The 16,746-nt window shown below is 32.7% G+C and overlaps 1 protein-coding gene across 4 annotated transcripts in view; it reads right to left on the minus strand.

Moving 5' to 3' along the window:
* Positions 1 to 2,422: 2,422 nt before the first annotated feature.
* ECT2 (epithelial cell transforming 2) overlaps positions 2,423 to 16,746 on the minus strand; it is an 84,884-nt gene continuing 70,560 nt past the window's right edge. For 3 of the 4 annotated variants that reach the window (XM_032258288.1, XM_032258287.1, XM_032258289.1), the window contains 3 exons: positions 8,579 to 8,686; positions 7,456 to 7,602; positions 2,423 to 3,737 (listed from right to left, as the gene is read on the minus strand). In XM_032258288.1, coding sequence (XP_032114179.1) covers positions 3,648 to 3,737; positions 7,456 to 7,602; positions 8,579 to 8,686 — 345 coding nt within the window. In that variant the 3' untranslated portion in view covers positions 2,423 to 3,647. Of the gene's footprint in view, positions 3,738 to 5,334; positions 5,640 to 7,455; positions 7,603 to 8,578; positions 8,687 to 16,746 lie in introns of those variants that run through there. The other variant, XM_032258291.1, reaches the window with a different exon arrangement.

The following is a 16,746-nucleotide window of genomic DNA, read 5'->3' on the forward strand; positions in this document are numbered from 1 at the left end:
AAACTTAAAAGTTTTAAAAAGATAAAATATATATCACATGAACCCATCAATATATATAAACATTATGTATCCATAATTAGAAAAGTATTTTAAAGATCCTCTACCAGGAAAAAGATTTTGACTCAGTGAAGGCTCTGATGATCTTTAGCTTTTTACTTTTTAAGCAATAATGTATTTTTAAATTAAGGTATATACAATTGTTTTTAGACATAATACTATTGCACTTAATGGTCTACGGTACAGTGTAAACATGCTTTTATATGCACTGGGAAACCAAAAATACATGTGACTCACTTTATTGAGATAGTTGCTTTATTGTGGTGGTCTGCAACCAAATCTGCAGTCTCTCTCAGGTGTGCCTGTGCTACATTTCCCTCCATAGAGGTTGTAGTCATTTTTATATTCACAACAGACACATGTGAGAGTATGTTTACCCACAGCCCCACCAGCAGAAATATTGTCAAATAGATTTCTAATGATGATTAAAAATGGTATGTTAGTTTTAATGAACTTTCTCTTTTAAGGTTCATAATCCTACATGTTTAATGATAACTCTTCATTTTCTGTGAACCATCTATCTTCTGGCAAATTTTCTATGGGGTTGTTTTCAGAGAATGGAGTTTTCCTTACATTATAAATGTAAATCCTTTGTCTTTTGTGTTACATTTTTCTGTGACTCGTTTTCAACTTTGTTTACATTGACTTCTTTTGTATTTAGTTCTATTAAAAACTCCACTAAGTTTTCAGTTGAATTTAAGTGTATAGGTAATTTGATGAAAATTCGCATCCTTTTCACATCTTTCTATTCATACACATTAGCACTCTCCATTTATTTTTCTCCTATACTATGTTTTCAGTGATAATTTTTTAATTGACTTGGCTCAATACTTGACATGCATGCTTGATTTTAAGTTTCATGTTTTTCTAGTTTTAGAAGACTCTCAACTCTTCAAATATTGCTTTCTGAGCCCTTCTATTATTCTCTCCAGGTATCCTATTATAGAGCTGTTGGATATTCATGTTCCATTTTTTACATCTCTTTAAACACTTCTTAGTACTTGTCGATGGCTTGTGAGGGTGAAATTTATCTATTAATTTACCAGTTTTCTCTTCAGCCAGGTCTCTAGTTTTACTTCTAGAAGTTCAACTTGATTCTTTTTCCAGTCAAGCTTATTTATTTTAAAAAGTCACGTCTATTATTCAGTATGAATTCCTTCTTACAAATACATTTTCTTTTTGATTGATTTATTATTTCCAGCACCTGGAGTGCACATTCAATTTACTACATCTCTTTACTCTCCTCATGCCTTTCCATTTCTCTTTTTGCTTTTAACTAAGATCTTACCTTCAGCTAGGCTGAGTCAGGGATCAATGTTTCAGCATTTTAAGGCTTATATATTGGTCTCAAATCCCTTCAACTAGTTTTTGGTATCAGTCTACACTTAGCACTATGGCTTTGGTTCTTAATTTCTCATACCTGAGGATTTTCAGATTATTCTTTTAACCTCAGTTATTATGAAAATTATTTCTTGGTTATATTTCATCAAGAAATGCTTGAGGTTTCTATTAGAAGAACATCCACTCTAAGTGTAGTAGCCTACTCAAGACATGGTGGCCAAAAGTTCTCAGAATTTTTATTAAACACAGTGGCTAAGTTTCCGTTAAAGAACCTTTTGGAACTTACTGATAAATCACGTCTTTCTTCTTTAAATTGTCAGGATAAGTCCACTGATAAATCTTCTGATATTGAACTAACCTTCTTGGAAATAACACTGTTGGATGACCTAAATGCCTTTAAGAAATTTAAAATGCTCTTATAATACATAAAACCTAAATTATGATTTTCTCAATAAACAGTTAATTGTATTTAATATCCATGCGTGATACAGAATCCTAATGTGAATACATGCAAACTGTCTTCATCTGATAACAAGGAATAGTCTAAAAACCTAACGTAGGCAGATAACAGTAAAAACCAGAAACACTCTCTTTCAAATTAAAATTAACTACCTGCTATATTTTGCCAGTGTACACTCAATACTTTTCCAGCTTTATGCCTTATCTCATGTCATTTCTTGTCTCTGGAAACCCCACCCTTTTGGGGGAAATAACAGCTACAGTAATAAACAGTTATAATAAAATGATAACAGTTGTACATTTTCTGCCTGAAAAATGCATATATGCACATAAACACAAAATTTTACATCAAACCTCATAAAATTACCTACATTTTGCAAAGTAGATTCAGGATTAAAAATTCCTATCTTACAGACAGCCTAGTAAAACAAAATGCTCAAAAATATTTATGGAGGAAGGAACAAATAAATAAGCAAGCAAATATATAAAAGAGCATATGTTGATGCAAGCATTCATATTTGCCTATGAAAATTTCCCCAAAGAAATTAAGACATGAGGCATAAAATATACTTGGGTTTTAGGTATTTATTTACAAAGTTCTTACTTATACATTGCTTTTAAAATATAGCAAAGAGTCATTCACTATTCTCAGAAGTGGCATAGAAAACACTATAGTCAGTTAAATTATTAAAACAGATACTTGAAAATTAAGCGATAAACATTTGTAGTACTCCCTAAAGAAATAGGAAATAAAAATGCATTTATTCATATGAACTTGATTATTCTGAATCACTGACTATAAAAACGCTATTGTGAAACATATCACACTTTGAAATAGCAAATGAATTTCAATTTTACATTTAATTATAAGACCACAATAAAAAGTTGAACATACACATATCTATGGATTTCACAGAAGATTAGTAAAACTGATGGCAACTTCAGAATTATTTCATAAGAGTATAAGCAGTCTTTACCACAATTTTTCCCATGGTCTTATCCTTCAAAATAAAATTCCACACACTATCAAACTAAATTGAGATTTGCTAGTGGCTAAAATCACCATAAATATACAGTACTGTCTCTGAAACAGCTACCAAACATCTTGTTTTTGCAAAATACACAATGCTTCTCAATCTTTCTGTCCTTATCTCAATTTCCAAAAATATTTTGAAGCAATCTCCTTTAAATGTTATTCTTGTTAATAAGGGCAAATCTTTTAAAATCCACACGCTAGATCATGAAAACATTTGAGAAGAAAATAAACTGCGAAAGGAGTGGTTATTTAAATACTTCAAACTGCACATGTGAAACAAGACCCACTATTTAATCAGGATTCTATGCAAGTTTTTATCCAGTATTATAATGCCATTTAATCTCCGCATAAATTGAGCTGCATAAATATCTATCTTCATAAGTTCATTCATGGACACTATACAAATAGATTCACAGCAGTATTTGGCACCTGTCCATAAAACTTATTTACTCTCTCAGGGTTGCAAAGCTACTGATATCAGCTGATAGCAACTTAAATGACTAGTCTTTGAATGACTGATTCAAACAAAAAGATAAGTTACATCAAAGTCACTATCAGTGTTTACATGAATTAACTTGAAAATGTAACAGGTAAACCTTTCTCTTTCAAGAAGAAAAATCAAATAGCATAGTTTAGTGTTACTTATCTTCCTAACGGCTTTCACCAAGTGCTGATTACAAGTACCATTTAAGTCAGTTTCTTATTTGAGTATGAGGTGTTTATACATTTCTATAATTTAATATTTTCTAAAGCTTCATATCAAATGAGTTGTAGATCTACTTAATGTATGACTTCTCCTTTCAAAGAAGGAAGGAAGGCTGACAAGGGAGGGAGAAGGGATACCCTGTAAAAACAAAACAAATATTTCATATTTTAAATTTTCTTTTAAAAAAATTATAAAATACAGTTCAGTATCATGCCTATTATTTTTACATTTTACAAATTACCATAACAATTAAGTATAAGACATCTGACAATTCTAAACTCTTTAAAATTAGAAGAATGGAACAGGCAGAAAAAACAAAACTATTTTAGCATTCTGAAAATAAAACCAAACGGACAGATCAGTTAGCTAGACATTAACTCGACTGAACAGATATTGCCCTATTGCTAGTAGTGATACCTAACTTTCTTCTATGTATGAAGCATTAGTGATCTAGTGTTTCGGGTTATAAAAGAAAAAATGACAAATTGGCAAACAAGGTTTCTTCTTAGTTCATAAAGCAGAATTAAAAGGAATGAAATCATTTCATGGGAAATCGTTTTCTAAAAGTTACACACTCTTAAAGAGTGTTTGTAATATATGTGCAACTCAGATGTACATATGTGAGTGTGAGAATGTATATATATACATAATTTTGTTCCACTGTAATCTCAGCTACTCAGGAGGCTGATGTGGGAGGAGTGTTTAAGGCCAAGAGTTCAAGACCAGGCTGGGCAACTTAGCAAGGCCCCTGTCTCTAAAAAAATTTTTATTTATTTTTTTGAGATGGAGTCTTGCTCTGTCCCTGATGCTGGAGTGCAGTGTGTGATCTCGGCTCACTGAAACCTCTGCCTCCCAGGTTGAAGCAATTCTCCTGCCTCAGCCTCCTGAGTAGCTGGGACTACAAGCGCATGTCACCACACCTGGCTAATGTTTTGTATTTTTGGTACAGACAGGGTTTCACCCTGTTAGCCAGAATGGTCTCCATCTCCTGACCTCGTGATCTGCTCATCTCGGGCTCCCAAAGTGCTGGGATTACAGGTGTGAGCCACCACACCCGGCCCTCTAAAAAATATTTTTAAACAATTTAAAAAATTTTGTTCCATGTAACATTTGAGTGAAACAGCAATCATTCTAGATAACAGTTATTATTAAATTGCTAAGTTTTTCATCCCCAAGAGGTCTTAAAAAATTTTTAAAATAAAACAACTCTAACAAAAAACATGCAAAGACTCAAGAATAACTGTAAATCAAAATCAATTATAAGGCTACTGTTTTATTTTAACATGTGTAAAGGCATAACTGTAACTAAGAGCCAGCAAGGCAGTTGGCTATAAGTTCTCATCTACAAGGTAGTAAAATGAAGCATTTTAAAAGCTGGGTTGATAAAGTATCATCATTCAAGTATCAACAAAATGATGATATAAATGTATAATATAAAAGTTTACATTTTCCTCAGGTGGAACTTTTATGATTTGGCATATTAAAAGCATAATTTTATATAAATGTTATAAACCTAACATTAACAATCAGATTTGGAATATAAAATTACTATTCTTTAAAATGATCATTTTCCTAAATAAGAAAATTTCTAATGGAACTTATTTTTTCTGGACTTAAGAAACTCTATTAAGCCTAAATTGTTATTAATTAAAAGCAGTCATAACATTGTGAATTCCAAAGTTCCCACCCACGAAATAAGTGATTCCCTGGAGAAAAAATATGTTCCTTTTTTTTCCCCTACAAATACAAATTTTAAATAGCTAATAAGCTCACATTAAACTTCATGAGGCTTGTTTCCATTAGTGGTTGGCATATCTCCTAATTCTTCACAAGTGTCAAAGATGACTTGGAAAGAACTTTTTTGAAATTTGAAAAATCAGTATTTCCTTCTAGTATCTCTGAAAAACTAGCTCGGAAAGCAGAATGACGTACAGATGGAAACCAGGAGTACTGAGAGCGCCCACCAGTAGAGTTTGAGCGCTGCACATAAACATGCTTAGTAAATCCAATTACATTGTTTGTGGAAACAGAATGGGTAATCTGTTAGAACAGAAACAAGCAATTGAGAAGATGACATGAATGTCTTGAAGATATTTTAGGTGCTTCTTACATATATTGTCTATTAAAAGTGACATAACCATAAATAACAAATTAACTTTTTAAAATTTTCTATACAATTCATTTATCTTCATTTGAAAGATGAAAATGTTAACAATAGTTGCCACAGGTGGCTTTGAGAAAACTATAATCTAATTCTCAAAAATTAATGCTAATCTGCATTTGTCAATTTTAACTGACCAAACTACTTTGTCTATTCACTTAAATGAATAGGTAAAGCAGTGCAGCTTCTCTCCCACTGGTTAAGGTTGATGTTGATTAGAAATCTGTATAAATATACTGATAGATTTAGCCATAACTCTGATGTGTTAACTAAAGACTTTAACCAACTTTATATATTTACTATTGTGTGCCTTACCTGCAAAAATTTTATTTAATAAAAAGAAATCACTTATAAAACACTAGAGCACTCACAATATGCCAGGTACTGTTCTAAGCATTTTATATATAACTCACTTAATCCTGATAACTACTTAAGACTCACTTTACAGACAATGAAATTGAAACAGATCTTTAATAACTTGCCAAAACACATACAACTAGTAAATAGAGCAAGGATTTGAACACTTGGGTTCCAGAGTCCATGCTCTTAACCACCACCCAAATTGCCTCTCAGTATATAACATCATATATGTATGTGTGATTATATAATATATATATTATTTAGTCCTTACAATGAAAATTATGGAATAAATAAGCACTATTAACATCTTTTCTCTCATCTGCATTTCTGCATTTCTGCAGATGAGAGAATAAGAAACTTGCCACAGGACACACAGCTAAGAAGTGACAGTCACTTGCTTAACCTCAGTAGGTTAACAGTAATTTTATAAAGAACAGATATTTCACTCAAATATTTAGTAATAGTATTAAATATCTAATAATTAAATAATTCTGAAACGGTTGGAAATTTGGATTAATCAGGAAAGATTTTAAATATACATATACATATAGATATAAATATATATTGTATGTGTGAATTTAGAACCCATACTATCCTCTGAAATTCTGTTTCAGAGATTATATTCTACTCATCATGAAAATAGTAAAAGGAATAAAACTCGGTCTCTGTTACGTTATTGGAACCAATCTGTCTAAACAAAATCATAGTTATTTAATTAGTAAAGTGATAGGCCAGACTGAAATATGTTTCTTTTCTCAGAGATTTTAGAACATATTTCAATCCCAATAAAATTTCATATCAAACAAACTAAACATTAAGTATGTCTCTAGTTCATTTGTAGTAGGGTCTTCTCAGTTGCCTTTACTCAATAAAGAGGTTAGAAGTTTGGACATACATATTTTAAAAATGACCTATGACTGTTCAGATACCAAGGTCTGAAGTGCACTAGGGAAGACCTCCACTCCCCCGCCATGCTTTTCATGTTGATTCTTCGGTGCTAGCGTACAGAGCTGTGCTGTCCTTCTAGGAGCCACTAGCCACATGTGGCTATGAAACCCCTGAAACATAGCCAGTCTGAAATGCATCTAGCTTTGTAAGTATAAGATGCACCCCACATTTTTAAGACTTAGTGCTTAAGAATGAAAATATATCACTGATAATTTTTACATCGATTCGCATTCAAATGATAATATTTTGGCATACTGGGTTAAATAAAATACATTATTAAAATTTTTTTAGAATGGAAGAAACATTTCCAATTTTTAAAAGTTAAATTCCATACCAACTTCATAAATATGAATAAGTCATTTAGCCTGTTAAATCAAAATAACTTACTGCTAATGATGATGTGCTTGAAAGACGACTCATTCCATGCTTATCACTGCTGGAAGGACTTCTTCCCTCCACTGAGCTGTGGGATGTCATAAGGGCCCTTCGAAGAGCTCTTTTTGGAGTTTTGGAGAAAGAGAACGCTCTTGTAACCTAGAGTTTAAGAGTTACAGTTGGTTAAACCTAGAGAAATTTAATACAGCTGATAAGAATGTTTAAACATAAAAAAGCCAAATATATAGCAAAAGTCTTTCTACTGTAGTATGTGGCAGGATTAGAATCTCTTTGGCACAAGGCAGTGAGGAAATTTGTAGACTATTCCAACTTTCATTTAGAGAGCACTGCAGTCCAATGCAAGGAGGAGGAGAAACACAATCTAGCCTGGGAGAGGGTAAACCAGACTGGCTGAATCTTGTCTGATTACCCACTCTAGCTGTAAGATTTCTAATCCAAAAATCACCTGAACCTCTATTTCTTTATTGAAAGAGTGAAGGAATTCACTGAATAATAATCTAACATGATTTTCTTTTATACATCATACATGTTAAATGATAGGAGATTCAAAAATTATTAAGATAAAATGCCTCCCCACAAAGGGAAAGAAAACAAATCTTGAAAATCTAGCAGTAGAGAATATGGCTGCGAATTTCTCTTGGAACACTAACATTCTAATATTACTTTTAAAAAGCCTATTATCGATATACTTATGTAGTCTTCAAAACTCTCATAAGGTAAGTTAAGTTATCTTCATCACGAGAAGACTAAAATATACTTCTAGAGTCAGGAATAGATCCCAGGTCCCATGACTGTCGTGTGCCCTTTCCTGAAAATAACTGTGGTGATATATTTAAGATGAGTGCACACATATTTCAATCTAAAACACCAACAGTACATTTCTTCTTTCTTTCTTCACAGAAGCATCACTATTACAATAACATGAGGGATAACAAGTTATAGTTATTGTGGCAAAGTCATCACTGATGTAAAACTATTGTTTCTGTGGGTCATTTCCTAGAGCTGAACAGCTTTGTTTTATAGACTATACTGGTGTTTGCAGCAATATTCTTTGAAAATAGTCTGGAAAATATATGTTAGAGATGTGTCCAATAATAATTTCACTAAAACTCACCTTTTTTGAAGTCTTTTTTATTGCTCTTGATGCTCTACTCAATGTACTATCCATATCTTTTGTATTTACTTCAAAAGTTTCTGGATCAGCAGTGTAAATAAGATTCTCCTATTGAAAAATAATACTTTTTGTTATCTTAAAATAAAAACACAACTGTTTCTAAAAATCACACTTTTATGCATATTTATACATTTGTTCACTTTACAAACACAAGATTTTTTATGTGTTTGATATAACTTCTATTCCAAAATGTGCTAAACGATAGTGAAAAATAAGCATTCAGTCAATGAGTAATTCATTGTAAGGGTCATGGATACAAAAGCAATTGGAAATAGACATCAAAATAAAATCTAACAACTCTGAAACAAGTTAAAAACTTAGCAGACTTAAACTTAATGCTTAAGTATAAAGTCAGCTACAAGCCCGATACCACAAACACTGTTCTTGACATAAACTCAAATTAAGATTTAGACTTTCTCCCACTTTACCCTTTCTTCCCTAATCAGCATTTGTAAGGATTCTAAATCAGAGGTTCTTTCTGAACCTGTGACCAAGAACCCACAGGGTGACAATGAATAGAAATTGGGTGCAACATTTTGAGCGCACATGTGCAAAGTGCATATTTCTGAAGAGTAGGTTCACAACTTGTATCACATTCCCAAAGGAATCAGAGAGCTCATACAACCACTAGTCTACTCTTATATCTATGAGGCCAGCCTCTGCTGATATGCTGGAGAGGACAGGATGAGGTGGGAGCTGGAGTGAGACTGGTCAATAGGCACAAAGTTACAGTTAGAAAGGAGAAATAAGTTCTGGTGTTCTACTGCACAATGGGTGACTACAGTTAACAATACTGTATTGTATATTTCAGAATAACCAGAATAGAGGATTTTTAATGTTCAAGGAAATGAGTATATTAGGCAATGGATATGCTAAATACCCTGATTTAATCAACACGCGATGTATACATGTCTCAGAACATCACATTATACCCCATAAATACGTACAATTATGTGTCAATTTTTTAAAAAGACCTCATATAGGCCAAGAACCACTGAACCATTTAAACAGGATAACTAATCTCCAAGTAATTAAAAATGTTACTTGCTCAAATTATGGTTGGATTTTCAGAAGAATGCAAGTTAGACAAAATGTTTTTGCATAGTCCCATAGCCAATTTGCACTTTAAATTTATAAATCTAGACTTATGAACAGGCAAATTGACTTGTTACTCTGGCATTGTAAGACTACTGTCCAGCACTATCATTCTATGGTGACAAGGAGTATTAAACAACCGGCTCACGCTTGTAATCCCAGCACTTTGGGAGGCAGAGGCAGGCGGATGATGAGGTCAGGAGATAGAAACCATCCTGGCCATGGTGAAATCCTGTCTCTACTAAAATACAAAAAAATTAGCCGGGCATGGTGGCGCGCACCTGTAGTCCCAGCTACTAGGAGGTTGACGCAGGGGAATCGCTTGAGTCTGGGAGAAGGAGGTTGCAGTGAGCCGAGATTGTGCCACTGCACTCCAGCCTGGTGAAAGAACAACACTGTCTCAAAAAAAAAAAAAAAAAAAAAAAAAAATTATACAATCTTGTGAAGTTGTTTTTTCTGAAATTATTTTTATTTGCAAAATGTAGAATATATCTAGTGTACCTAACCCATAGAACCATAAGGCTAAAACAAAATAATGCACAGAAGTACTCTGAAACCTTAAGCCTCTTTACAAAGTGTTAAATATTATACAGTTACAATGCTTGCTTTAGCTCTCCACCACTGATACACAGACAGCCTTTGTTATGCTAAAGCTTCTCTAATTTTGTCATTTAAACCACCACATCCCCTCTGCCTGCTACAGAACCTCTCTTTCCACTTGATCGATTTCCTATATAACTCTATGTTGCTATCTTGTCCAAATTAGGTAATAGTACCTGTAAATGTCAATATGTTTTCAATTTAATATTACTTTTTAAGAAAAATTTAGAAGACACGAATTACCCATAACTCTCCTAATTAATTACCATCTACATTTTGGTATATTTCTTAGAGATATTTTTCTACATACATAAAATTTTTCTTCATAACTGGAATATCATTCAGTTTTGCAACTTATGTTTTTCATAGCTGTACCCTGTATTTTTTTAACTCAAAATATTTACTCAATGAAAAGCTGACAAATCTCTTCTGATTATACCACAATTAATTTCCTCATTTTACTATTTTTGAGCATTAGAGTGAAGTAATGGGGAATTACTGTGCAATGGGCACACAGTTCCAGTTTAGGAAGATGAAAAAGTTCAAAAAACAGATGGTGGTGATATTGTACGACAGTATGAATATACTTAATGACTTAAAAATGGTTAAAACCAGTAAATTTGTTATGTATATTCTACCACAATAAAAAAAGGAATAAAGTGTATGTCTTTGTATTTCAAAATATTAAACCACATGTTGGTAATTTTCTAAGCTAGAACACTAGAGGTCGAAAAGCAAAATATGAAATGTTCCTGATGGATAAACTGCTTTCCAAAAGGGGCATACTGCTACAAACTATACTCTCACTATCAGAACAGGAAAGACTCTATCTTGCCTCACCAGCCCTCAAATTTTTTTTTTTTTTACAATTTGGTTTGTAAAAAATAATTGATATATTGCTATCTTTATCAGTATTCCTTTAAACTATTAGTTGGGTATATATTTTTTCATGTTTTATAGATATATTTTCTAAATTAATTAATTATTTTTAATTGTACTTTAGGTTCTGGGGTACATGTGCAGCTCATGCAGGATTGTTGCATAGGTACATACATGGCAATGTGGTTTGCTGCCTCCATCCCCCATCACCTACCTCTGGCATTTCTCCCCATGTTATCCCTCCCCGACCTCTCCACCCCCCATCCCTCCCTGGCCCCCAACAGACCCCAGTTTGTGATGCTCCCCTCCCTGTGTCCACGTGTTCTCACTGTTCAACACCCACCTATGAGTGAGAACATGCGGTGTTTGATTTTCTGTTCATGTGTCAGTTTGCTGAGGATTATGGTTTCCAGATTTATCTATGTCCCTACAAAGGACACAAACTCATCATTTTTTATGGCTGCATAGTATTCCATGGTGTATATGTGCCATATTTTCCTTGTCCAGTCTATCATCGATGGGCATTTGAGTTGGTTCCAGGTCTTTGCTAATGTTAACAGTGCCACTATGAACATACGTGTGCATGTGGTCTTTATAATGAAATGATTTATAATCCTTTGGGTATAAACCCAGTAATGGGATTGCTGGGTCAAATGGAATTTCTATTTCTAGGTCCCTGAGGAAGCGCAACACTGTCTTCCACAATGGTTGAACTAGTTTACACTCCCATCAACAGTATATAGATATTTTATAGCAAATTTTATTGGAAAAGAGGTCTTTATTTCCCACACTGTCTAATTGGTTACTGCCAGCATAAAGGAAAACTCTTTGTATGTATGTACTTATGTTTTATTTAGCTGCTTTACTAAACTCTGTTACAAATTCTAATAGTTTTCAGTTGGTTCTTGCCAATTATCAGACAATCATTTGTAAAACAACTGAATATTTGATAATTCATGCCAATCTGTAAGAAACAAAACACTGAGGAATGTGATTCAAGCTCTGCTGCACAAATCTGCAAGGTTTTACACTACTAAAATTTCCAATATCTCATAGTGGAGAAATCACATTTCCTATATTACTGTATATACAGATAAGCTCAGTTGTACCCTTACTTTTATGAACTTAATTTTGCTTTGACTTTGTTCCATTTTTATTTCAATTTTATCTCAATCAACAGATCTATACTGAAAATCTACTCTTTGATAAAATTTTTTTATGTTCATAAGGTATAGAGGCAAATTCAGAAAAAGAATGTTTTGACATTTAAATACATTTTCCTTAAAGAAATGAGTGATATGGTAATTACTCTGATTTGGTCATTATACAATGTATACATGCAACAAAACATAACACTGTACCCCAAAATATGTACAATTATGTCATTATAAAATAATTAAAATCAAAATAAGTATATTCTTCTATTGTGTTTTATTTTTAAATGCTAAAGTAACTTATCAATGCTCCTTTGAATTGGTAAACTTATGACCTTATTTTAACTGAAAGCTAATTCAATAAAATTAGCTGGAAAGTAATTAAAAACCATTTATTAACTTGTGACTGGTTACAAAATAACACACATATACCAAAGAGTCACCTATTTACAAAACAGCTTAGAAACAGGTAAAATATCCATTTATGACTGCATTCTAAAGAGAAAACTACTTAGGAGTAAATCTAATAAATACATTTTTGGCCAGGCATGGTGGCTCACGTCTGTAATCTCAGCACTTTGAGAGGCCCCTAGGAGACCAGATCACTTGAAGCCAGGAATTCAGCCTGGCCAACATGACGAAACCCTGTCTCTACTAAGAATACAAAAATTAGACAGGCATGGTGGCGCACGTCTGCAATCCCAGCTACTCAAGAGGCTAAAGCATGAGACTTGCTTGAACTCAGAGGCGGAGGTTGCAGTGTGCCACTGCCCTCCAGCTTGGGTAACAGAGCAAGACTCTGTTTCCAAACAAAACAAAACAAAACAAAACAAACAAACAAACACAAAAACAAGAAATACATTTTTGAAGAATGTACATGTGTCTATGCTTATATTTCTAGAAAGTATCAAAAGTCATACTCCTGGCAAGACAGATTAGCCAGATAGGGGTGTGAGACATATTTTACTGCTGTATACCGTTATATGTGTGATTTGTTTTCTTATGTACAAATATTATCTTTCAATTTAATAGATGGTTAAAATCATAGCATGACTATTAAACTAAATATTGGTAACTTAAATTTACTCTTTATATATTTAGATGCAAAATGTATCAATTTTTACATGTAATGAAACTAAACTCCAAGTGTGTTTAATTTTGCTAAAATGGTCTTTATAATGAAGGCCGCTGAAATTTAAATTCTTAGCAAATGCCAATAAAGGAGCTTCTCGATTTTTTCCTGTTGTTACCTACAACTAAGTATTAATAACCACTGATGAACTAAAAATGGAGCCAATGGCTTCATGTTTTCTCTCAATGAACTAACACACTGCTTCTGACTTAGGGGAGGGGAAGACAGATATAAGATTTTTAACTTTCTAGGAGATTCTGGGTTCAGAATGACCGAAAGGGTAAACATGTAGGTAGTTCACTAGCAGCTAAGAATATAATAAAATCTATTACTTTTGCTAAGATATAAATATTGAAGTACTTCCTTTAGTGCTATCTACCCAAAAAAAGGTAAATAGGGTAAACCATAGGCAAAAGTGCAAAGTGGGGGAAACTTATCTTCAGTAGTCCTAGGTTTCTTTGTTATTCATTCTTTTTCAATAATTCTCTCTCTCTTAAAAAAAAAAAAAAAAAAAAGATAGAAAAATCTTTCTGCTTTTTAGTCTCTTTCTCCAAATTTCTAAAATAAAAGACAAAAACTAAAAAATAAAATTTAAAAAAAAAGTGAAATTTATAGATTACCCAAAACTCATTTTTATTTACTTTTAAGTTCTGCTGGACTTGAGAACACTCATTTTTAATAACACACTTAATATAATTCCAAAAACATTTTATGACTTATTCAAAGTATGTCAAGCATTAAAGAAGCTTTGGAAGGGCAGGGATTTTTCAATCAACTCCAAATTCACATGTACCTGAAGACAGACCCGCTGAGTTCAAGATTAAAAAGTAGTAGTCAATCTCTCCCACTGAGATATATAATATTAATTTCAGGAGAAACTGAGCCTCAGCTATAGATTTTGAAATCCTGTTCATGGGTGTTAATTCACAGGAAACTTTCTAGCATTTGACATCTTAAGCCAGTTAACCTGCCTACTTGTGAGTTATCAGACACTTCTTTCCATTCCCTAAGCTGCCCTGTTACCCTAGTCTTCAAATGCTATCTACAATCATGTGACCCCTCCCTTTGGCCTATTGCCTCAGTATTTTCCTCAAACTCTGTAATCATGCCCATAGCTTAGAGCTTCCGATTTGGCCAAATTAAAGTGGTACCAATAATAGTCATTCATACTAACAACTATGTATGCCTAATCAATGGAAGAAAAATTATAAATACAAATCATATCAACTTCATTATAAATATTATTGGCTCACAAGCACAAACTCTTTTAATATGTGGCCAACTGCTGGTCTATTACTCCTCATGCAGTTAGAAATTCTACTTACAGGTTAAAAGACTTAGAATGAAGATTGCAACTCTTAAATAGCCCATCGTGATTTGATCAAGATGTAGGATACGCTTTGCAAATTTCAAAAGAAATATAAAGTTAGTAGCAAAAGTACTAAATTGTAGCACATGTCGTTTAATTATCAAGTTATTTTTAAACTAACCAAACTTGGGAAGAAGGCATCATTGCTTAAATTTATTTATTAATAAAATTATACTTCTGACATTAGAGGTTAGAAATCTATAATGGCTTCTGCAAGGCCATCAGCTTATCTTTGGCAATATATGAATGTTAGAGTACAGACCATGCAATTAAAGGTTACATGCTGGCAACAGACCAAAAATACATACATAAGGATTCTGATTCATAAGATCTTCAATAGATTTAAACTTTAATCTTTAGATTCTGAAATAACAAAATATGGAACATGACATCCAAGGGGAGACAAACTATTAAGATGGTTTGACCAAGAATTAGTCATGCTCTTGGCCTTAGATTCAAACTTAATGGCATCAGATTAAGTTTTCTTTCAGCCTGATCATTTTAATTCTTACATCATTAAAGAGTGGATGTGACAAATGAAATAGTATAGAATAAAACAGTTGTGCTTATTTTACTCTTTTAATTAAGAAAGCTCAAGTTACTTAGGGTACCAAAAATATATATACAGGGTACCAAAAACAAAACTACTAATGCAAAGAAGCAGAGATTTTTATATCTTCTCACATCTTTTGTATACATATACATATGTAGAAACATATTATCTTCAACATGGGAAAATTTTCTTAAGACATTGACTCAGGACTTGATAAAAATTTACTATATGTAGAATTTTAAATGCAAAAAAGGGCTCAACTGAAGTCACTAAGTATCTGAATTTACAAATGTATTTCTTAAGAACAAAATTTCAACAAATTTAAAGAATTTTGTGGTATAAGGATAAGTCAGAACATAGTTAAACATCTGCTGCCATCTTGTGGCTAATTTTACTTTAGAAATTTTTTCCATATGTTATTTATATTTCAGTTCTAGGATTATTAGCCATCGTGTGGCTAGTAATTCAATAAGTTATATTGTAAGAAACATTTTCTATTAACATTACATTTAAATATTAGGGTTATAAGCTTGGAAAGGACTCTATAAGCTATCTAGTCTGACATTCTGGTAAGAGCAGGAGTAATTTCTGCAATAAGGAATTAATACAGGTAAAGAAAACCATTTTATACGTGGAAACCTAGAAAAAAAATTGTATAATTAGCAGTTTTGTAAGATTTATAATGAAAGTGGTCTACATCATTTTTCTAGCCAGCATTCTATTGTATGTGCTAGCACTGTATTTCCCTCTCTGAATCTTTTGTGCAACAATTTTTTATTTATAAGAACATATTCTTGGCTCATAGAAATCTAAAACATACACACACACACACACAGTCTGATTATTGTTCTAAACGCTTTGGAAGGAGGTTTTCATCAATGAATACTTACTTTATAAACCACATATCTAAATGTCTTCCAAGGTTTCACGCTTCACTATGATTACATTATGATTACACTAGGCTTCATTTCCACAGAAACACCCAATGCAATCTCAGTTACAGTACCACTGTACTGAAAAGGGTCACCTACTGTATCAGCACATTCTCTTCAATCTATGCCATTTGTGCAAAGAGTAAGGGGTCTATATCTGTCATGTCTTTCTCTCCCATATATATAGAGAAAAAGGAATGAAATTATCTTTCAGGAACCTACATTTCATCCAAGGAAAGGATATCTGATTCAGGCATGTAATTTAATGTCAACATTTTTATTCTCTCATCTATTTTCACTTTAATCTGTATAGTACAATGATAATTATATATTTATGATGGCATTTGATTTTAAGAGGTTCGCATGAAAAAAATAGATTGGCAACATGCTACTA

This window comes from Sapajus apella, unplaced genomic scaffold (genome assembly GCF_009761245.1).
Source record: "Sapajus apella isolate SASKATOON/1434 unplaced genomic scaffold, GSC_monkey_1.0 scaffold101, whole genome shotgun sequence".
NCBI lineage: Eukaryota > Metazoa > Chordata > Mammalia > Primates > Cebidae > Sapajus > Sapajus apella.